This window comes from Ostrinia furnacalis, unplaced genomic scaffold (assembly GCF_004193835.3).
Source record: "Ostrinia furnacalis isolate ACB-3 unplaced genomic scaffold, ASM419383v2 OfSCF3085, whole genome shotgun sequence".
Classification (NCBI taxonomy): Eukaryota; Metazoa; Arthropoda; class Insecta; order Lepidoptera; family Crambidae; genus Ostrinia; species Ostrinia furnacalis.
In genome coordinates, this window is record NW_021133324.1 from 167,810 (window position 1) to 191,499 (window position 23,690).

General features: G+C 37.8%; 1 protein-coding gene across 1 annotated transcript in view; it reads left to right on the plus strand.

The window, feature by feature from the left end:
* LOC114357245 (UPF0183 protein CG7083) overlaps positions 1 to 12,647 on the plus strand; it is a 29,103-nt gene extending 16,456 nt beyond the window's left edge. Inside the window, exons 8-12 of the mRNA XM_028310767.1 lie at positions 1,074 to 1,154; positions 1,875 to 1,999; positions 4,629 to 4,818; positions 8,276 to 8,371; positions 8,668 to 12,647. Coding sequence (XP_028166568.1) covers positions 1,074 to 1,154; positions 1,875 to 1,999; positions 4,629 to 4,818; positions 8,276 to 8,362 — 483 coding nt within the window. The 3' untranslated portion in view covers positions 8,363 to 8,371; positions 8,668 to 12,647. The remainder of the gene's footprint in view (positions 1 to 1,073; positions 1,155 to 1,874; positions 2,000 to 4,628; positions 4,819 to 8,275; positions 8,372 to 8,667) is intronic.
* The last annotated feature ends 11,043 nt before the right edge of the window (positions 12,648 to 23,690 follow it).

A 23,690-nucleotide genomic window follows, 5' to 3' on the forward strand; every position in this document is an offset into this window, starting at 1 on the left:
GTGCTGCAGGCGGACGACAAGGTAGGTGGTCGTGTTGCAGGCGGACGACAAGGTGAGTTGTCGTGCTGCAGGCGGACGACAAGGTAGGTGGTCGTGTTGCAGGCGGACGACAAGGTGAGTTGTCGTGCTGCAGGCGGACGACAAGGTAGGTTGTCGTGCTGCAGGCGGACGACAAGGTGGGGGTCGTGCTGCGGGCACAGCCGGCTGGAGCCGGTGCAGGTGGCGGTGTGTCGTGCTGCGCTTCGGCGACAGCTGCCAGGCGGTCGCGCGCGCGCTCGGCGCCCCCGCGCGCCTCTACTACAAGGCGGACGACAAGGTACCTAGGTTTGAAATAATGTGACGTTTTACAGGCAAGGTCATGGGCGTATCAAAGAGCAGGGAAGAGCAGAAATAGTAAGTCTCTACAACTCGGTCGAGACAACTGCGCATCTGGCGGCCGTGACGTCACATCACAACGATGTTATGGTACGAATGGGACGAATGCGGGGAAATGTGCAGGTGAGTGCGAGAATGAATCGCATTCCAGTGAGGTGCGCAGTTAACTCGACCGGATTTTATATAAGTTTCTACATAGATTGTGTTACTTTCTTAAGTACCTAAGAGTGGTGGGACACTGCTTAAAAATAATGTCTTGACATTATTGATTAATAACAAACTAACTTGCTTTGCTGTGAACAAAACAAACTAATTGTGAAACAAAACGCAGCATCCCCAAACTTAAGTGGCCGTAGGTGGGACACATAGCACGTAGAACTGATAGCCGTTGAGTCAGGAACACTTTTCAAGTGGTTCCCACGGAACGGAAAACGCAACATCGGCTTCCAACTTGGTGAACCGACGATCTGGTGAAGGTCACGGAAAGCACATGGATGCGGGCAGCACAGGACCGGTCGTTGTGGAAATCCTGGGAGGCCTATGCTTAGCAGTGGACATTCCAGTCGTTGAAATCATTTGGAGGCATATGAATAGCAGTGGTCGTTCCTTAGCTGAAAATAAGAGCGTTATAAGAACTTTTTATGGCTCTTTTGTGTTTGTAAAAGCTACCAGCTAACATGTGATGTTGTGTCGCACAGATGCGGATCCACCGGCCGACCGCGCGCCGCCGCCCGCCGCCCGCGTCCGACTATTTCTTCAACTACTTCACGCTTGGCCTGGTAAGTGATGTCAAAGTAAATTCGAAATTACTTGTCAATCAAACAAGTAATTACGATGTTATGATGCGTTGAAGTTCCGCGTGACGTCACATAGTGCTACACTTTTATAAACTTCTTGACGTCACAGGCCTCTTCTTTTGAACTTTGGCGCCCTTTATCTCTTTTAATTTTCAACCGACTTCAAAAAAGGAGGAGGTTCTCAATTCGACCCATATGTTTTTTTTTTCTATGTTTGTTACGCGATAACTCCGCCAATTATGAACCGATTTGAACAAATCTTTTTTCTGCGTATAGGTAATACCTCAAGGGTGGTCCCATTTAAATTTAATAATAGAAAAAACAACCCCCAAGGGTGAAAAATTGGGGATGAACTTTTTTATACGCAATATCTCCGCCGATTATAAATCAATTTGAACGATTATTTTTTTGTTGAATAGGTATTATCAAAAGGGTGGTTTCATGCGAATTTGAAGAAAATATTTCACCCCCAAGGGTGGAAAATTGGGGATGAACTTTTTTATACGCAATATTTTCAATTTTTAGTTTTTTTTTTGTGTTCACGCATTTGAAGTCGGTTTTATTTTTTTTAAAAGTTATCATTAGTTTGAAAAAGTGAAAAATACGTTTCGAGTATTTTTTGATAAGTTAACAGACTGACTAATTCAAACTCTTGCTGTTTACATCTCTATTTAGTGACTTGATTTTTTTTTGTGATTCCAGGACGTGCTATTTGATGCGTGTACGCACCAAGTGAAAAAGTTCGTGCTTCACACAAACTACCCGGGTCATTACAATTTCAATATGTACCACCGCTGCGAGTTTGAGCTCGCCGTGCAGCCCGACAAGTGAGTCATAGGCTAGTGTTGGCTAAGCTCGCTCCTGTACTTAGATGTAACTACACATATTGGTGTGGGACTAAGCTTGTAACTACCATAGTGGTGTGGGACTAAGCTCGTTATTACACAAAGTGGTGTGGGACTAACATTGCAACTACACACAGTGGTGCAAGACTAAGATATAGGTAATAAGTTTCACACCAACTACCCGGGTCATTACAACTTTAATATGTACCACCGCTGCGAGTTCGAGCTTGCCGTGCAGCCCGACAAGTGAGTCATAGGCTAGTGTTGGACTAATCTAAGCTCGCTCCTGTACTTAGATGTAACTACACATATTGGTGTGGGACTAAGCTTGTAACTACCATAGTGGACCTAGTGGTGTGAGACTAAGCTCGTTATTACACAAAGTGGTGTGGGACTAACATTGCAACTACACACAGTGGTGCCACTTAGAATATGCGTCACAGGTTTGGAACCCTAGATATCAGGTGTACATATCTCGACTGGAGAGTATTCAGAGGAAGTTTGTGAAATTTATCTGCTTTCGCATGAAAGAATCTTATAATTCCTCAGAATACCTACCCCTCTGCAGAAAACACCACCTTCTTCCTTTGGAACTGAGGCGCGAGATAGCGGACGTCACATATTTGCAAAAGATTGCCACAGGTGAAATTGACTGCCCACACCTACTAGCCAAAATATCTCTGAGGGCGCCTCTAAGGCCCATGAGATTTAATCCACTTATTTTTCTTCCGAAGGCGACCACTAACTATAGACAGAATAGCTTTATATGGCGTGCTGGCGACAGATTTAACAGACTGAGTAAGGAACTAGATATTGATTTATTCTATACTAGCATACCAGCGCTTAGGCGGCTGCTGAGCGAGCGTTTTTTCAAGCCTATCATGTAAGTTTTTTTTTTTTTATCATGTTGTTTATTATAAATATGAGGTAACGGGAACTCTAATATGGTAAAATTACTATCTCTTTATTACAACATTAGGTGTATCGTGTATCGTATAAATTTTATCTGTTTTTATAATTTCTTTAAAATAATATTCACCACAATTCTATCTGTGGGGACCTATAAGTGGTTATCAAGAGTTATTAACTGTAAAATAATCAATTATGTAAACCCTGGTCTTCCTAATATAAATAAATAAAATAAATAAATAAAATAAGACTAAGATATAGGTAATAAGTTTCACACCAACTACCCGGGTCATTACAACTTTAATATGTACCACCGCTGCGAGTTCGAGCTTGCCGTGCAGCCCGACAAGTGAGTGCCAAACTACATAGACTGATGCCCGTTTTCACTATCAATCCCTAATTTTTAAGTGACCCCTATGGTAACACATAACAGGATTTTTTTTCAAAGGGGTCACTTAAAATTAGGGATTGATGGTAAAAATGGGCATAAGTTTGTTTTTTACAGGGTGGCACGGAACTAAGCACGTTTTATTTAAAGCAGCATTGGACTAAGCTCGGAACTAATTACGCTGCTACACAGTGGTGCGGGACTAAGCTCGCTACTACGCACAGTGGTGCGAGACTAACGCCTGTATTCACAAACGATGCTTGCTTAATTGAATCAGCAAATCGAACGCACAGCGTTGAATAGTGCTCTTCGATTGGTTCGTGTGTCACACTGTGAGACGTCATAGTAATGTTTGTGAATACGGGCGTTAGCTCGCAACTACACGCAGTGGTGCGTGACTAAACTAGCTATTTATCATAGTGATACGAGCGAGACTAAGTTCGTTATAGCCAAAATGGTGCGAGATAACCCTTTGGTAGCTAATTTATCCATGGCATTGTTTTTTACCTTTTTAAGCTTTATAACCGGGCAACATAGAAAGCATTGGCTTATGTTCAGCAGGGGACGAAAAGTGGTGCTGTGGCTGAAATGATGATGATGTTCTACAAAAACGCCACATCCTACTAATATTATAAATGCGAAAGTTTGGATGTCATGATGTCTGGATGTTTGGATGTCTGGATGTTTGTTACTCTTTCACGCAAAAGCTACTGAACGGATTTTGTTGAAACTTTACAGTATTACTATAATTTATGACGATCTGTGACAAACTAAATTTCAGGCGGGTAAAGCCGCGGGCAAAAGCTAGTATGTCATAATTATGACCTGAGACAGACAGTGGTACTTTCGTTTACCCTTAATTAACCGTTTATTTATAGGTGGGTAAATTTAAAGGCGCCATTTATTGAAAGTAAATTAAAAATACTGAACATTTATTATCTTTCCAATTTGCAGCGTCCTGTTTCCTTTTAACTTTTTGATGTTTAATGTATTGTAGATAAACGACACGTTACAATAGACAGTTTGACACCATACCCCAATAATTCGAAACAACAACTTTTTTAAAAAGACCCTTCATTCTGGGGTTAAAAACTTAATTAATTTTAAATTACCTGTAAATTACGATTTTTATTCGCATTGTAATTAAAAAAAGTAGTTTAATTGAGTTGATAAAATAGTGACGTCACTTGCTTGTAGTGTCATACAAAATCTATGGGACAGACAGACAGAGTTTCGTTTTGACAGTTTTAAAAAGTACGTCAATTGATTAGTGGTGTCAACATGTCTATTGTAGTTTTTAACGTGTGACTCCAGATGCGACCCGAACTCCTTGGTGGACAACCGCGGCGTGGTGTCAGTCACGGCGTACAGCAAGTGGGAGGTGGTGTCGCGCGCGCTGCGCGTGTGCGCGCGCCCCGTCGTGCTCAACCGCGCCTCCTCCACCAACACCACCAACCCCTTCGGATCCACCTTCTGTTATGGCTACCAGGACATGATCTTTGAGGTGAGAACCCTTGCACAAGACCCAGGATATGGCTTGAGGCGCCAGGAATCTGCTGCGAGAGCCACGAGTCAGGAGGCAGCCAGTCAGCAGCCAACCAGAGCCTCTTTCACTAATACCACCAACCCCTTCGGCTCCACCTTCTGCTACGGCTACCAGGACATGATCTTCGAGGTGAGAACCTCTGCACAAGATCCAGGAGATGGCTCAAGGAGCCAGGAGTCTGCTGCGAGAGCCACGAGTCAGGAGGCAGCCAGTCAGCAGCCAACCAGAGCCTCTTTCACTAATACCACCAACCCCTTCGGCTCCACCTTCTGCTACGGCTACCAGGACATGATCTTCGAGGTGAGCACCCTTGCACAAGATCCAGGATATGGCTTGAGGAGCCAGGAGTCTGCTGCGAGAGCCACGAGTCAGGAGTCAGCCAGTCAGCAGCCAACCAGAGCCTCTTTCACTAATACCACCAACCCCTTTGGATCCACCTTCTGTTATGGCTACCAGGACATGATCTTTGAGGTGAGTGGTTTCCAACAGGACTAAGGAACCAGACCAGGAGTTCAGGAGTCAGCCAATCTCAATTAGCAAACAGCCAGCTAGAGTCTCCTCCACCAACACCACCAACCCCTTCGGATCCACCTTCTGCTACCGCTACCAGGACATGATCTTTGAGGTGAGTGACAGGAGGCAGGAGTCAGCCAGCTAGCAACCAAAAGGACTTTAGCTTAACCAGATAGTAGCCGCGCTTAGGTATACAGCAGACACCCAAAGTTTCCACCACCAACCCCTTCGGATCCACCTTCTGCTACGGCTACCAGGACATGATCTTCGAGGTGAGAACCCTTGCACAAGATCCAGGAGATGGTTCAAGGACCCAGGAGTCTGCTGCGAGAGCCACGAGTCAGGAGTCAGCCAGTCAGCAGCCAACCAGAGCCTGTTTCACTAATACCACCAACCCCTTCGGATCCACCTTCTGCTACGGCTACCAGGACATGATCTTCGAGGTGAGTGAGCTAGGAGCTAGCGAGCTAGCAACCAAAAGGACTTAAGCTTAACCAGATAGTAGCCGCGCTTAGGTATACAGCAGACACCCAGCCTCCACCACCAACACTCCTTCGGCTCCACCTTCTGCTACGGCTACCAGGACATGATCTTCGAGGTGAGTACCCTTGCACAAGGCCCAGGAGATGGCTCAAGGAGCTAGAAGTCTGCTGCGAGAGCCACGAGTCAGGAGTCAGCCAGTCAGCAGCCAACCAGAGCCTCTTTCACTAATACCACCAACCCCTTTGGATCCACCTTCTGCTACGGCTACCAGGACATGATATTCGAGGTGAGTATTCCCACCGCTACAACTTCTGCGTAACCAGGATCTACAGCTTGACCGCCATAAAAACCCAACCAGTGAAGGTCACGTTTGTCCCGGGGGAAAGTTAAACTGTCATTGGACCCGTAACGAAATTAATCAGAAGAACATAGCGATGTCTCCTACGTATACTGGCGTAAGTGAAAAAAGTAAATTTTACAGGAGAGCCATTTTAGTGGCCAGAACCATATTTTTGGGTCATATCTTCTGACCTACTAAAACGAATTTAATGAAATTTCACATTTAGCCTTAACATGTAATGCTTTTGCTACTGCTGTTATCAATTTTTATATTTTTCTTATATATTTTGAGATTTTACGCATTGCCCTTTTACGTCGGCAACATTTCTATAATTTCATGTATATTGTTCAACGTAAAGAGACTTAAATGACAACATAAATATAATATTTTAAGCGATTACTCTCTTTATTTATGCATGTAATTATTTTAATTGTTATCATGTGCTATATCTATACTTATAATAAATCTGTAGAGAGGTCAATTCTGTACATGAAATATATTTTCGAAATAACTATCAGGGGGTGATTAGTGATCGATACTGATGCCAAAAATGCAATCAGTAAAATTTTTGTCTGTCTGTCTGTCTGTATGTTCCTTATAGAAACAAAAACTACTCGACGGATTTTAACGAAACTTGGTACAATTATTCTTCATACTCCTGGGCAGGTTATTGGATACTTAGGAATTCCCACGGGAACGGGAATTAGCGGGAAAATCCTTTTGTATGAAAAATCTAAACCGCTTAACTTAGACGCTTGAAATTTGGCATGCAGGTACCTTAGTAAACTTAAAGCTTAGTTACAACAGGATATTGTAAAATTCCCACGGGAACGGGAGTTAGTGGGAAAAAACATTTGTATGTAAAAATCTAAACCGCGTAAGATAGACTCTTGAAATTTGGTAAAACGAGATCCACGCGTACGAAGTCGCGGGCGGCCGCTAGTCAATAATAAATCAGTTAGAAAAAGTTGTTTAATGTATCGTTATTACGTTTTCAAGTTATTTATAATTTTCAAATTAGTTTGAGATGCGACTCTTAACGCTAAAAATGAAATAACTATATAATTTGTCATAATTTATAAATAAAACAATTTGCTAAATATTAAGATTTGGATTATAAAAAATATATATTTATGTAAGCAACTACTCGTATAGATTGACGAATCGTATGACTGGGCTTTATACGTGGCGTAGTTTTGCACATACGCCTATTTGCCTAAAATTTTATTTTGTATCTAATGGAAAAAAAATTTTTTTTTCTTACTGACGTTATAGATTAGAGCAAAATGAAATCATTGCTTAAATAATTAGAAAAAGGCGTAAGCGGCAGTTTCGCCTTTATACGTAGGAGCCATCGATAGGAGGCGTTCGAAATTAAGATTCGACTTCCCTCGATTGCAAAGCGGATCTTCGAGGTGAGTGGCAAGAGTCAGGACCAAAGCCTGCTTACCTAAGGAACTACGATTCCAGGAGTCAATCTCAGTTAGCTAGCAGCCAGAGCCTCTTTCACTAATAGCACCAACCCTTTCGACTCTACCTTCTGCTACGGCCACTAGCCATGATCTTCGAGGTGAGTGGCAGGAGGCAGGAGCCAGCCAGAGTTCAGCTTTGCCAAACACTACCAAACCCCTTCAACTTCACCTACTGTTAAGGCGGTACCAGGACTTTGAGGTGATTCTTTGAACATAATAACCTTGTCAAAGGTGAGGACCATGGATGTACGTACCAAATGGGCGGAATGAAGGGGAGTTTATCTGCCCCCCTTCCCCGCGGGTAAAAGCTCTTACCTATCTACGTTTCATTATTAAATGTCAAAAAGCGAGGGACCATGCCTGAAAAATTAATTTGCCTTCCCCCCTAGGCCAAACTGGTCCCCCATAGCCCAAAGGTGGATACGATAGCCTAGATCACGGGTATAATTTCAAGGTGTCCTGTACAAAACATAGCTCGGAAGCCTGCACCAAGGAAATAAAGAGAAAACCGGTCATGTTAATAAGCACCTTCTTCGTTATTCTTGGAGGGTTTGTTCTTTGCTCTCGTTCTGCTGCATCCTTTTGATCAAACTATATTCTTCTGCAGGTGATGTCGAACAACTACATAGCGTCGATAACTCTGTACCAGCCCGAGGGGACCCGGCCCCACTACGCGGTCAGCTCTATCGCGTGACACGACCAGGTAATAACCATTTTTGTATACCTCGACGACATTATTCTACTTCGTATAAAATCTGGAGAACATTTAGTATACTTCGATGATATGTTTATACTTCTTATAAATTCTGAAGAACATTTAATATACTTCGATGATATGTTTATACTTCTTACAAATTCTGGAGAACATTATTGTATACTTTGTCGTGCTAAAAAGTGTACCTGTAAGGTTCGCAACAGCATGAGTCATGGTAATTCATTCTATAGTTACGCCCGTTGAATATGTGTTCTGTTGTCTTGACATAAGTATCCTTTGTGCAGGTATCTCCCATCCAAGGTAATTACGCGTCCTGAACATGTCGGTTCTCAGCCCCCACGCAAATCCTCCACTCGTGTGATCACGACCACTACATATCCCAAACACCTAAAAGGAAACAGTATTTCAAATGAATGTGATAAAAACTGTGAAAAAAAAACTAAAAAAAGTGAGTGACAGATCTCAAGGTGTGTAATAAGCTTAATTTAATACCTTAGCTTCAATGGACGGAAAAAATATAATTTTTAATTTTTAAACACCCTACGTTAAGTTGAAGTGGAAAGTGGACAGTTTTTTTATTATAAATAAAAAAAAATTAGTCAAATGCGTTTTGTTTTAACAATAGAAGTGGCGCGGTCGGAATTTTATTTGGCATGTTATTGTTTATGTAAGTGTATTTTTAGAATCATGACATAATAAAAGTAAACACTCATCTTTAAGTTTATTGAATTAGAAAAAAAAACTTTGCGAGTGGAATTTTAATATTTTTATTTATATTATAGCGTTTGCATATTTAAAAGTATATTTTTGTTGTTTATTTATAAAACACACAATTAAAATTTCGATCGCACTGCACGACCCATATGAAATAGAAATAGACTGCTGTAAATATTTTTGAGAAAAAAATTACGTATGAAAAAATTAATTAAAATATTTTAAAAACTAAAAAATCTAAATTGATGTATTTTTTCTAAAAATCTGATATTCGAATGTAAAGTGACGTATGTTAGGACGTGTGTCAGTTGAAACAGATGTGTAATGTAATTTGAAACTGTAAGTATGTATTGCTAAATAATTATTTATAAGGGATATTCAAACATTCGCATTTTAAAAGCAATATTCGCTAATGTAACATACAATATACTGCCCTATTTCCTAGGATGTTATCACTATATTCGTTTGTTTGAATATTACTTGGTAATTTTGTTTTGGTTGTTCCGAAAGAATCGATGTACTCAAAAATTAAATGGTTTATGCACAAATTTCTAACTACAACACGGACTGTTCTTTACATAAATAAAAAAAGATGCCACTTTTAAGCAGATTCTTTAAAAAATACGAGCGATATATTCATCGATGTTGTACAATGTATCGCAACAGAACTTTTAACAACTTTACTAACAATTCAATTAATTGTATAAATATTTACACATGACCTGACACAGTTTCTGTGCATCTTTTGAAATATTTTGACACATGTGACCAGCATAAAAACATGATTGTAAAGAATACCTAAGACTCTCCGTATCTTTTCTAAATACTTTACTGTAAAAATGGTGTCAGTTTTTTCGATGGTTTAAGTTAGACCATCAAGCCAATCGTACGTGCTGTAGTTATAAATAAATAGCCAATACCAATTACTTCTTTTGGATATTACCTAATATTGTTATTTATTATAGCGGACTCGTGTTTTCGATACAATGAAAACATATTGATATGTCTCACAGCAATTGTAATGGCAGCGTGGATCATATACGTTCTTAAAGATGTTTATTGTTGATTTTATTTTCGAATAAAACTTACATAAGCCTGGCGTCCATTTGATCTTCGATATGAATTGTTTCTGTACACTGACATGCATTTCGTTTTGCTCACAAATAGGTACATGCACCCTATCTTTATAAAAATTAAAGACAGTCTAAATCGTTTGAACTTGTTTCTCACTAAAACAAAATCTATATTTCCCAGAAAGTTGATTGTTAAAACAACAATGTTTATTTTGTGTATTTATGAATTTAAGAGAGCGAAGCGATACAAGTAGCTATATTCCGACACTATATTCAGCAATGAACCCCAGGCTTTAAATTATAATATAACTAAGACATTTTTTGAAATTAATAAGAAAATTAGAATATCGTATTGAGTCCACGCACTATTGTCCTAGAAACAAATTTGTTTTTGCTCATACAAACTTGCTTTTCGATTTAGTCCCACATTTTACAGGTACCTAAAGAATCGAAGAGCTAAGTCCGATGTTTGAAATTGTTATATTTATGTAGCGGAACTGTTGATATTTATAATAATATGTAATATAATATTTAGCGCCGAACACAATCGTTTTGTTATAAACAACTTATTATAATTTATTTTACCTTTTTGTACGTTAAGCAACAGTGTGGTTAATGATATGTAGCAAATGTAATTGAACTTAGAGAGTGGATAAATGCTTTTTAAATGCTTGAAACAAAAATTTAAAAAATATTTTCGTTATATGAATGAATGTTAAATGTAAGCGTGTTTAATACGAAATTGACACTCATAAAATAAGTTCAGTCACAAAATAATTATGTAGTCTTTTTTACTCTTGACTATTTTAATATTAACTCTTTGGGAACGTTTTGACAGCTACCACTGTAGTGTTCAAGGGTCATGTTTCAGTAGTCTATCCATTGACAGCTGTCAAAACGAATCAATGTACTTTACATTGAAAAATAATATAAAATTCCAACTCTCAGACCTCTTTGATTTTTAGCTTCTGAGCTGTTCATTCTTAGTGCCAATGTTGTGCGCGAAATTGGAATCTATTATGAAAAGCCTAAGTCTTGTTTTCGGATATAATGAGCTTAAAGTAGGCTACAAGTAGGAGCCTGGTTGTGATAAACTTCTGCTGTTAAGGCAAATGACACTTAACGTTTGTGTAATAAGAGTGTTGCTTGATCGTTTGAACTGCTTTGGCTGTTGCGGACGCTAAGGCAGTTTGACAATGTCAGACACAACTGTCAGTGTAGTTTTTTGACGAGAAACTAAAGTTGGGATGTCAGCTACAGCCTGTCATATTTATGTAAATAAATTCAATATCGTTTCGAATATTGTCTCCGATACAATATTTTTAATTTTATTTAAAAAAAATATAGAATAAAGTAAATAATTAAATATTTTTATATTCACTAAAGGACAAAGTTCTGAAACGTGTCACACATGAGTTAATGTCATGTGAAACCTGATGAAGTGATGACCTATTACGTCACATACTGTCAGCAGCACATCAGACTGTACATTTTATTTCAAAATCGCATATGATGTGCTGTTTAAAGTCAGCAAACGACATTTTGTGACGTTGTATGCCCCTGGGAGACTCTTGGAACTGTTGTCCTCAATTAAATTCCAAACGTACAATCAAATTACTGACAGTAATTTTACGTCTATTCCTTCAAAAAAGTTGATTAAAAAACTATTTCTCGCCTTAGACAGTTGTTGTCTGACAACACATCGTACAGTACGTTTATTTATGCACAATGTAGCCTTTTTCCACAGCGAGTGAGGTTTGAGACTACTGAGTCTGTTTGTGAGGGAAAAAACAATAAAAAAATTGAATCCCCCAGCTCGCCAGTGGAATTGGCGGGAAACACGTGTGTGATTGTCTTAAAATTAGTGGCTGTGGTGCCATACAACAAAAAAAAGTTAAAAATTCGACAAATAATACAATAAAAAAAGTATTAATTGTAAGGTAGCGTATGCTGCAACCTCGTTTTTGAGGTGCGAGTGTTTATGCTGTTTTAATTATGTATTGTTTTTTTATGTAGTTATAATCTTTATTTTAATAAAAGCATTAATTTAAACATGGTTTAATTTGAACCAAATCACTAATCATTTTAAAACGAACTAATTACTTTAACCAGATTAAATGCAATAATGACGCATGTACAATGCGGTCGAATTAGCTGCACACCTCGCTGGAATACTACTCCCTCGTACCTGCACATCTCCCCCGTTCGTCTATGTGACGTCACGGCCGCCAGTTGCGCAGTTAACTCGACCGGGTTGTAAAATATTGTAACGGTAATCGTAAATTGATTCGGAATTAATTTGTAAGTTATTTTACCTGTAACGGCTTTGGGATCAGCATAAAGACTCGCACGTGCAAAAACGAGTTATTTTTATAACGATAATTAGCTTATTTTTGTCTCACTGCGGCCTGTAAACGTCGCAGTAGTCACTTAATTCATAATGTTTGTATATGTCAGCCTTGTTTAAAATCAAATAAATATTAATTAATTGCAAACGATTTAAAAGTTATCATATTGCATGCATACTTATTATAATTAATTAGGTGTCATAAATATTATCTTGATACATAAACTTTAAGTTTGAAACGAATTATTATTTATCTTTATATTTACATTATTATCAGTGTTTAGTAGGTGCATGCGCAAGCACATTATCTTAAGTAGGTGTCTGTTTTTGCACTTGACTATACCTACCTACTTCATTTATTTTAAATTGTTTCAGTGTTTTTTCAATTCTATTGTAAAGGTAAAAATTAGAAGCACAAAAAGGCTGACATACAAAAATCGTATAATATAACTTTAGCCTGTATATTATACGTGTAGCGTTATATTATGCATTTAGTGATCATAACGACCTTTATGACTAAAGCCCGGTCCGTGAGCACGTAGAATTTTGTCCAATGACCCCTAGCTACCCATCCTTATCGCTCGCGCGTAATTATATTGCTGTCGCGACTGTGCGAATTATATTGCTGTCGCGACTGTGCGACTGGCACCCGCAGTGAGTGTGCGAGCGCGATAGCAACATAATTACGCGCGAGCGATAAGAATGGGTAGCTTGGGGTCATTGGACAAAATTCTACGTGCTCACGGACCAGGCTTTAGTGAATAGGATGAGACCCAATCTCATGCGTTCTGTAATATAATGATAAGTAGATAACATTCATCGAGAGGCATAACTCTTTTCTCACGAAACAATCAAGGGTTTTTAAATTTAAACGGAATCAAAAACTGCGCTTTTAAAAGTTGCCAGATGTTGAAAAAAAGTTCTAAAATGTGTATTTTTTATTTATTGCTATGATGTTGTAAAATTGTTGTAAGACCGTTTGTTAAAGTTATCTATCTATAAATACAATAGTTTTGTGCGTTTGTACTAAGTTTGATCTGAGTTAAGTGAAAAATGGCGGACTAAATTCTGTAAAATATAACGTTACGTTCGATCTCATGTATAATTCGTAATAATTAAATTATTGAATTGACAGGCGATCAAATTTTAGTACAAGTCGCAAATAGGTAAGCAATCAAAGCACTGTGGGCATTGTTTGACATAGAATACAGTCAATGTAACATTTAGTGTTGCCATAATGTAAAATACTTAGTAACTACCGCGTTATCCAATAACGAATCAGTGTTTTCGGATCTATAAATAAGGAACCAACACGTAAGTACAATAAAAGTTATAATCTGTGTTTAAACTTTGGGAATGAATAAAACTGAAATTTAATTTATGTGCTTACTGTTGTTGATTTGATTGTGTCAGATCAAGCTTGTGTGCTTTTACTGCCGTTCGCCATTTTCAAATTGCGGAATTTTTAAAGTTTCTTCTACTTATTACGTAACTACTTATTTTTAAAAACAATCTAATTTTATCTGAAATTTTACAATATTGTGTGCTTAGATTAAGTTTTTTAAGTCTTCAAAATTAACCTATTAATTTAAAATAAGCTATATTTTTTAATTCAAACACTAAACTTTCGCAATTTGTCAATGGCAATTTATTAGTCAAATTATATTATTGTTTTACTAGGCAAACATTGTTAAACTGTCAAAATTCTGAATTTGTGGATCATTGAAATTTTGTGGTCACTGTAAAAAGATCCTTTTTTATATTACTTCACCTATGTGGATACAAAAAGGAAAGTGTCTCAAAAAATACCAAAAAACTAAATAAAGGATTTCATACCGGATGCTGTTTTTTATTTATTCTTATTAGAAAATAAAATAATCTTTTAAATTACAGAATTAACGCTAACGCTATGTATGTACTTATGAAAGGGTACGATATTATTATACTGGCAGAGAAAACATTATGGCATTAAGTTCGCCTTATGTACTAATTCCTAAGACATTAAAGATTAAAATAAGTAAGCTAGCCCCACTGCAAAAACGGGACTATTTGGAACATTGCGACCACAGCCGGACAAACCACCGAAAAAATCAAACCCATGAAAGTAATATTAAGTCCGTAAGAAAAAACTGTCATTGGACACTTTCCCCGGGACAAACTTGACCTTCACTGGTGTATTCCAGCAAAATTTTTATAAATGTTGTGCTTTAGAACTTTAGAAGAGTATAGCAGATAATTAGTCCATCGTGAGCAGAAATGTGTTCACTAATAGCAAGTTGGGTTTTTGTTGGCGGTCAAGCTGTAGATCCTGGCTACACAGGAGTTGCAGTGGTGGGAACGAGACGTGGGAATAATCCCGTACTCTGCCGAAACAAAATTAGAAGATAATATAACCATGTGGTATAATCGAAGGTGACTTCCACGTGCCGTACGCACCCAACGCCCGGTTTGCGTCACAGATGAAAACCTTTTTCAATTTGTCCAAGCAAACAAAACGCACGATTTATCTGTGGACACAGCTGTTGAGCATGTGTGCAATCAACAATATAGGGATGGTACGCTAACCTGCGTCTGGTTCCTCGATGATGGAAGGGGGCTGGTGGAATTAATTCGTGTAATTCTTTCGTACATTCTCCGAAGTGTAGCCTGTAGAAAACCGATAGGGACGCTACCTTACGGCGATGGTCAAGCTCTTATAATATCTGTCCATTTAACCTTATTAAATAACTCGAAACTATTCAATTTCGCTAAACATGACACAGCTTAGGACAATACCCTTTGCACGAATAAATATCGTTCTCGTTATGGTAATCTGGGGGCACGGCAGTGCCCCCGCCAAGTCGAGCGCGAAGCAAACACTGCCGTACCATCCTTTACTGGAACCATTTCGCCGCATTTTCAGGCCCCTATTTGAGAACGTCTGGATAAGACCAGAACGCAGAAATTTTCGTCATCTAGTAAGCTATAATCACATACTTAAAATCCAAAATTTCAAGTCTGTAGGTCATTTAGTTCCGAAGTTAAGCGAAAGCAAAGTTTCGCATTTACGACACTCACTCACTCACTGATGATCATCAAAATAGAACTAGTACTTCCCATAAACTCAGAGAGCTGAAATTTGGTACAGAGTTAGGGTTTAATGGCCACATAAAGGGAAAACTATAAAAACTAGGAAAATCGAAGATCTGGAGTAACCACATTCATAATCAATACTACTCCGGCACCGTGGTGTTCGCCTGTATCGCTCACCGCTAGATGGCGCTAGCACTAGCAAGCGGTGTCCAGATTTTTTTCCTTTCTAGAGAAAGTCGTCGATTAAGTTGAATGTTGTGTAATTTGCATTTCGTTGATTTCGTTTATTATATTGTAAGGTTCGCTAAGGTTATGTTATTAAAACAATTCTGATTCGTTGTCCATTTTAAAGGTCGTTGAGTTTATTTGTGTTTAATATCGTAAAAAAATGTCGATAAAACGACGACGTTAAATAATTTTGCCACGTTCTACAAAAAGAAGTGAAATCCCACCAAAAACATTCTGTAAAAAACTAGCCAAGTCTCGATGGAGCTGCTTGTTTATCTCTAAAAAGTAATGAAATCTAGACAAAGTCGTGCCAAGTCTATGGTTCCTTACTGCGATTTCTTTATTATTATAGTTAATGTTGTGTGACTTGGCCGTTGAACAATCTTTATTAAGATAATCATACATAAGTACATATTATTGAAATACGCAGCTTTATTAAACTTACAATTGATTGGTTATTGTTGAATCAACGTTTTCCAAGTGGCAATTTTCCATCGTCAATGGGTAGCGGTTCTGGCGACAGATTGGTGCAATGGTGTCATGGAGCACCTGGTTTTGTCACCCTTCAACGGCCAAGTCACACAACGTTAACTATAATAATAAAGAAATCGCAGTAAGGAACCATAGACTTGGCACGACTTTGTCTAGATTTCATTACTTTTTAGAGATAAACAAGCAGCTCCATCGAGACTTGGCTACTTTTTACAGAATGTTTTTGGTGGGATCGTTATTTTTTGTATGTAAACAAAACCAAACAGCGTTATGAATTCGATTATGAGAATCGTACGTGCTTAGTACATTTAGATATACAGGGTGACTTTTGTATCAGTATCCAAATTTTAATATAATAATCTATGAAGCGAAAGACAAAACACGTATTTTTTATTTTTGTATCGTCCAGTACAAAAATGTCAAAATAAAGCACCCAGAAACAGTCTGAAAAAACACTTACACCGTGGTCACGGCTCACTCGCTTACGCACGCACACACGTACGCGCCTGCCCGCGCCGCATTTCATTCATTGCGATACGATTTATAAGTTGTCGATTTTCCCTTCATACTTTCACGGGCTTAGGACCGTCAAAATGCAAAAGATTTCAAAGTGGTAATTAGTTTTAATTAAACAGACTTACTAATTTATGGTAGAAAAATTAAATACCTACGACAATAATTACGCTATCAAAAAGAAAATAAAATCACCGAGAGCGGTAACACTACTTTTCTTGTGTACCTATTCGGGGGTATTTATCGTTATTTTCATGTGCAATAATTGAGATTGCTTACCAAACCTACCTAACCTAACAACAAACTAACAAATTATGAGTAGTTATTTTAATAATTGCCCAAAGTGCATACCATTTTTCTCCAGACAGACTTGCACGCTTTTGTACATTGTCTTTGAGTTTATTTAAAACTACAGTGTCATTTCGCACTTCGCGTCTCGTGTAGGTACTTACCTACTTGCTCGCGGATCTCGCTTCAGTTTGCCGCTAAAATCGTTCACCGGTTTGGCACTGTTGGGTTTAGTCCTTGGTTACGAAGTCGAGGTATTCCTCTGGGCCCGGTTCAAACTCTCTCCACTTAAAATGTAGCACCGAATCATTTCATAACACTCGCGCTGCGAATACATCGTTACGTTGACCGCACGACGGAACGATCGGCGCGCGCAGTGATACGCGCGTCTCGTAATGGGTTGCGCGGGCGACTGATTGAAGCGCCGCGCGGCCAGGCCGGCCGGTCGAGCATTGCCACACGTTGCCAGCTCTCCGCTCGACCAGCTCTCCCGCAAAATGTTTACGCGCTAAGCGCGGTAACCACACTACGTGATTAATTGGTTAGGAAAAAAATAGTTGATGTTAAAATTTGACCTACCTATTTTTTATTAAAAATGTCATCTATAAACGATACCTAATGTCAGGAAAAAATTTGGATACTGATACAAAAGTCACCCTGTATAACACTATCATCTTCAGCTTCGGCCAAACCAAGGCGTTCACCTCGAGTCGGCAATGGTGATGGCGATCACTGCACGTGCATAGATCGCTGCGACTCTAATCGCCATCGCACACGCAGGCTGTACCTACGCGTTGGTTTGGCCGAGCCTTTCATGTTAAACAATTGACAGACTAAAGTGACAAAGACACCAGGTATGTATCTAGCAATTAAAGCAAATTACACGCTGCCACCGTGACCCACAGTTATTCGGTACAAAGGCCAGCCAGGTCGAAGGTCCCAGACCATGGTGGACTTAATTGTAGCACTGACTCATGTAATTCGATATGGTGACAACGTTTCCCGTCCAAATTGACAGTAATTTGAATTAATAGCGATGAAGCGTACGGCACTTAGTACGGCAGCTTAGTGGTTGCTTACAGTATTCTTTGCGGTGGCATAAAAAAACTCATAAAACTAAATTATTTATGCAAGTAGGCTTTTTAAAAGCACTTTTACACGTTCCAGTATTAACCCTACCACCCTACAAGTTTGAATTCCGCCACAGAATAATAATAAGTAGGTACTACGATTCCGCCATGATTTTTTTTGATGAGCACGTGCTCTATCACTCAGAATAGTCTAAAGTTCAGCCTGTATTTGTCACCAAAGTGATTGCAGTGCTTAGGATACCTACCCACATTATCTGCACTGCCACAGAGAGCGCTGTGCTATGACACGTTTGAATTCGTCACCTACATAGGCTGGGTTGACCATCTTACTTTAACTTTAACAAACGTCAAAAATCTGTCTAACTCCATACAAAAAGCGCCGGTTATCGTGATAGTTACCGTTAAAGTTAGGTGGTGCAACTCAGCCGAAGTCTTTGTATTTCTGTATTACAAGCTCTGCTTAGATTGGGTTAAGTAATCGATATAATAATACTTAGCCTAGGCGCAGACTATCGATTTTTCGTCGGCCGATAGTTTAGTCGGGCAGTTAATCAGTATGGGCATGTATGGAAGTTAGGGTTTCTGATTTCTCGACTTATTTTTTTTCTCGAGTTTCGAGAATTCTCGAGGCCAAAGTCTCGAGTTTTCTCGGGTCTCGAGTCTTTTAATGAAAACTGCTGAAATCGGTTGAAATTTCATAAAAACACAGGTTTTTTAATCTAATATACCTACTTTTATGCACAACAATCAATATTAGAATTTAGTACCACTTATTTTGGTAAGGAAAGAAACAAAAAATAAAATCTTCTTTCATAATTAATATTTACTAAAATCATAACAAAAGTTATAAAGTCGCGTGTACATTAAGGATAAATAACAATAAAAATCTGGAGCTACAATTGAATCACTTGTTTTCTAAAGAACACAAGTCCAAATTAATAGCAAAATTACGATAAATAGATTTTTTTTATGAACAAAAAAACTATTTAATAGATTTTTAAATTTCTTACTGATAACGACTTAAATAAACTTTACGAGGAGGCACGAGTACCTAACCTAACGTCTGTTAGGTAAAGTTACTGTCTAGTTAACAAATTTTTCAGTCTTTAAATCAGTCAGAGTTAAAAATACATAATAAATATACTCGTTGGTGAACATGAACATTATTATTACTTAGTTTCGATTGAGAAATTAAATCAGTTAAAAAAGGAAAGACTAGGCCAGTCTAAAAGCAACGTTGACCTATTAAATAATTTAAAACTTACTTTTGTGTAAGAAAATAGGCTTTCAAGAATATTAAAGCTTCAAAATCGAAACTCGAGAATTCTCGAGCTCCGGTAATTTTTTTCTCGTCTCGAATGAAGCCAAATTTCTCGAGTTTTCTCGAGTTCGAGAAAGCTCGAGCAGAAACCCTAGTGGAAGTGAGCACATTACACCGATTTGATTTGGCCGATTCTTCATACAATTTCGGCACACGCACAACCGCACAACTATCGGCCAACTAAAAATCGGTGGTCTGCGCCTAGTCTTATGCCCGTTTTACCATCAATCCCTAATTTTATGCGACCCCTATGGTAACACTTAGCAGGAATTTTGTTTTCATAGGGGTCACTTAAACATTAGGAATGGAATGATGGTGAATACGGGCGTTAGTTACCTAGTTGTAATAAAGTTCAAATCTTTTGATTGAGGTATTTTCCCGATGACTACCCGCGTAACGTACGTTATTACCTTGTTTAAACGTGCTTTCCTTCAGGTAATATAATCAAGTCAGATGCTAGTGTAAATCTAAAATATCTGAACGAACGGTTACGATACTGCCATTTCTTATGAATGTTGAATATTTGACTGCAAAGAAAAGGTCAAGGTAACACAGCGACACATCCCCGGCTTCGTATTATGTATTGTGATTCTTGAATAACATATGTACCGTAAGTAAATTATATGCTAACACTTCTAGAGGATCATGACTCAGCAATTTAATCCACAGTGGTGTCTAAGATTATAGTTTTAGTTAGGTGGTATACTTACCGTTTACCTAATAAGCTAGCTAGATTCTAGATAGGGCTACACTCAAGTGCAGGAGGGATTTCAATTTTTATTACCTATTTTCTAGACTAGACTTAGCTCGTGAGAGATTCGATTAGCTACACTACAGAATACTGTTACGGCGCATCCTTCGGGAAAACAGGATCGATTAAACTTGTTATATTTAACTAGCAACAGATGATGTTATTTAAAAAGTATTTAACTGATTAGTGATTATTACTTATAGCGTTTTAATCTATGATGAGTAATACATATCATTGCGAGTTTATCAGGTATCAGACAGTAAACGAATTGGAAATTTTCCTAAATCCTTTATCTAGCACTTTCGCCGCTGAAAACGAGTTTTCCGGTTGTATTTATCCATTTTCAACAAACTTATTTTCTACCATAGGCGGAGTGCGGACCTATACGATATAAGGTGCGGTTGCTAAAGTATGCTGCCAAAACACGTAAAGGTCAAGTTAATATTTTTTAATACGTTGATTACGCATTGACAAGACTACTATACAATAGTATGAAAAGAAAATAACAAATACAGGCATCTGTTCATTGATAAATCACTGGAGCTACAAGAAGTGTGACTCAGGCGCAAGCATCCAAACATCTGAGTATTCTGAGTGCATTGTTGTCATCGCACTGATTCATTGTATTGTGAACTTAATTTTACAATTGACAAGGAATAATAAAAATATTGTGGTGGGCTAGTGGTTAGAGAATTGGACAAGTATAGAGTTCGATTCTAGCTACACTAAATTACAACATTTGGTAGGTAAATGGTAATCTATACTAATATTATAAAGCTGAAGAGTTTGTTTGTTTGTTTATTTACTTGAACGCGCTAATCTCAGGAACTACTGGTCCGATTTGAAAAATTCTTTCGGTGTTAAAAAGCCCATTTATCGAGGAAGGATATAGGCTATAGGCTACCATCACGCTACGAGTAATACACGCAGAGCAACAATGAAAAATGTTGCAAAAACGGGTTTTCACGCGTACGAAGTCGCGGGCACAGAGAGTGTTACTATAAATTAGTTTGGTTAGGAAGTAGTAACATAATAGTCTCATAACATTTATTTTAATTAGGTTTTGGTTTTGCTAACTTTGTATGAGATTGCCATTCCGAGGTCTTAGTACAAAATTAAATATCATTGCGCACGTCTCGCGCACGCTACATCGCTACACCATAAGGAAGTTCCTGCGGCCAGCAGATTATCTTTTCTTATGGTGTCACCATGGAGCTGATTGATGGTTCTCTAGAAAATGAAATTTTTATGACAGATTCGTTTTCGATATAGTTTTTACCCATGTCAATATCGCTCAAAGGCAGCGTAGTGTGAGAGACCATTTATTTAGCCATTATGTCCCATTACATAAAGATGAAAGGGACTTTTTCCCTATGATACACTCGACCACTATGATTTTTATAGCGGGACATATGTCTGTCTTGTTCCATTATTGCGTAGCTTCCGTTGGTTGTCGGTAGGGATACACAACATTTTATAAACTTTATCGATTTAATACACAGATAAATTTATCGTTGGTATTCACACCGAGTACATGAACGCTGTCACGCATCATAAAGCGAAATCTAATCTTTTATTCTTATCATCGAAAAATAACTGATTTATAGGTTGGTAAAAAGAAATAAAGTATGTAGGATATCAAATAATGGCAGGCTGTGATAAGACATTATAATATTTAGGTACCTACTCGTAAATTATGTAACTTAGGTAGAAGATACGTAGACTTAGATAATAATACATCATACCTATCAATATTAGGTATTTTATTAGTGATCTATTTTGATTTTTGTCTAAGTATTAACTGTTAGTTTAATCTGTTTAACAGTTGAAATGAAAAAGTAGGCTTATTTAATCACTGAATGTAGGTTTAATTTGAATAATTATGTTGATGGTAGAAGAAACATGTTATCTTGCATTGGTTTGTACCATAATATTTTACTCATGTGAAGAAAATGTTGCCTATCGATGGTGTGCAAAAATGGCTTGACTTCCTGGTGCAGAACTGTAATGAATAATAATATTGTCACTCATACGGAATTTTGAATCATGATTGCACCGAATGCAGCATAATTACTTAAGTCAATAAATAATTAATTGACTAGCCCAGTGTTTTTCAACCTTTTTCATTACACGACCCCTCTAGCATGAAAAAATATTTGGCGACCCCCCGACCGTTCGCTTTTTTTTCATGCATTTTTTTAAAAAAATGTTAGTACAAGATGTTTGTAGGGACCGAATACTTTAATCCATCCATACAGCATTTTAATGCATTTGCATAATTCGATTTTCGGATAAATCTGTCTTTACCTATTAACTAATGTTTTTTTTCCTGAGGTAGGGTAATTGCGCCGGTTTTCCGTCCAGCTCCTGTTTTCGTCCATTTGACCGACTTGCCACAAACAAATACGGAAAATTTGAATACAAACCTAACTTTCCGTGAAAGTTTGGACTTCTTACATTCTATAATATCTAAGTAACAGTTCTGTCCGCATGAAAATGTAATTTGACAAGTAATAACTCCAAAAAAAACTACGGAAGTTGCTGCTGCACACAGGTGAATGGAAAACGTCGTCAAGTTAGAAAAAAAACGTGCCGGTAGGGAACTTTCATGGTATGTTTAATTACTGTTTTAGCTACTTTACGTAATGTTTTTGGCACGTATGTCTAATTATTAGCATAATAAACACTATTTTAAGGGTTTATTAAAGTTTTTGTATAGAAATCTTAGATAATTAAGTGGACTAATACTAGCATAACAATTTTGCAAGATTTTGGTTTTCGTCCACGTGGACGGAAACCCTGACACCTAGTTAATATTTTTAATAATCATTTTACTTCAATGGACCTACAAAATACAATGTTTTTTCTTCCAATATGATCTTTATTGCTATTACATTAAACATTTTAGTTTACGTCCACTTTTTAACAGTGATAAACCCATAAAAACCGTTAAAAAGATGTGGACGAAAACAAAAAACAGCTTTAAACGTTGTTGTGTTTTCGTCCATGACGTCATGAGCAAGCACTGGGGTGGACGAAAACCAAAATTAGCTATTCCTGTAGATTAGTTTTCGTCCATTTGTCCTTCGACCTATTGAAATATTTTCCTAAATTTAGGTAAGAAACTTATTTAAATCTTTTTGATATCATTTGAAAGCTAACAAAATTACCTTTCAAATGATATACCACAATCCATAGTTACTGTATTGTAGAGTTGGTTTTAAGTTAATAATTCAACTGCACCCTTTTTTCTACACAGTGGTCGAAAACTAGCGTACACTAGGACGAAAACTGATTGTTTTGGACGAAAACTAGTGAAATCGCCTCTTTTGCATTAAATATTTTTTATAAAAAAACCCGTGGTATTTACTTATTGTCATATAATATTAACGTAAAGTAGACTATATAAGGACTAAA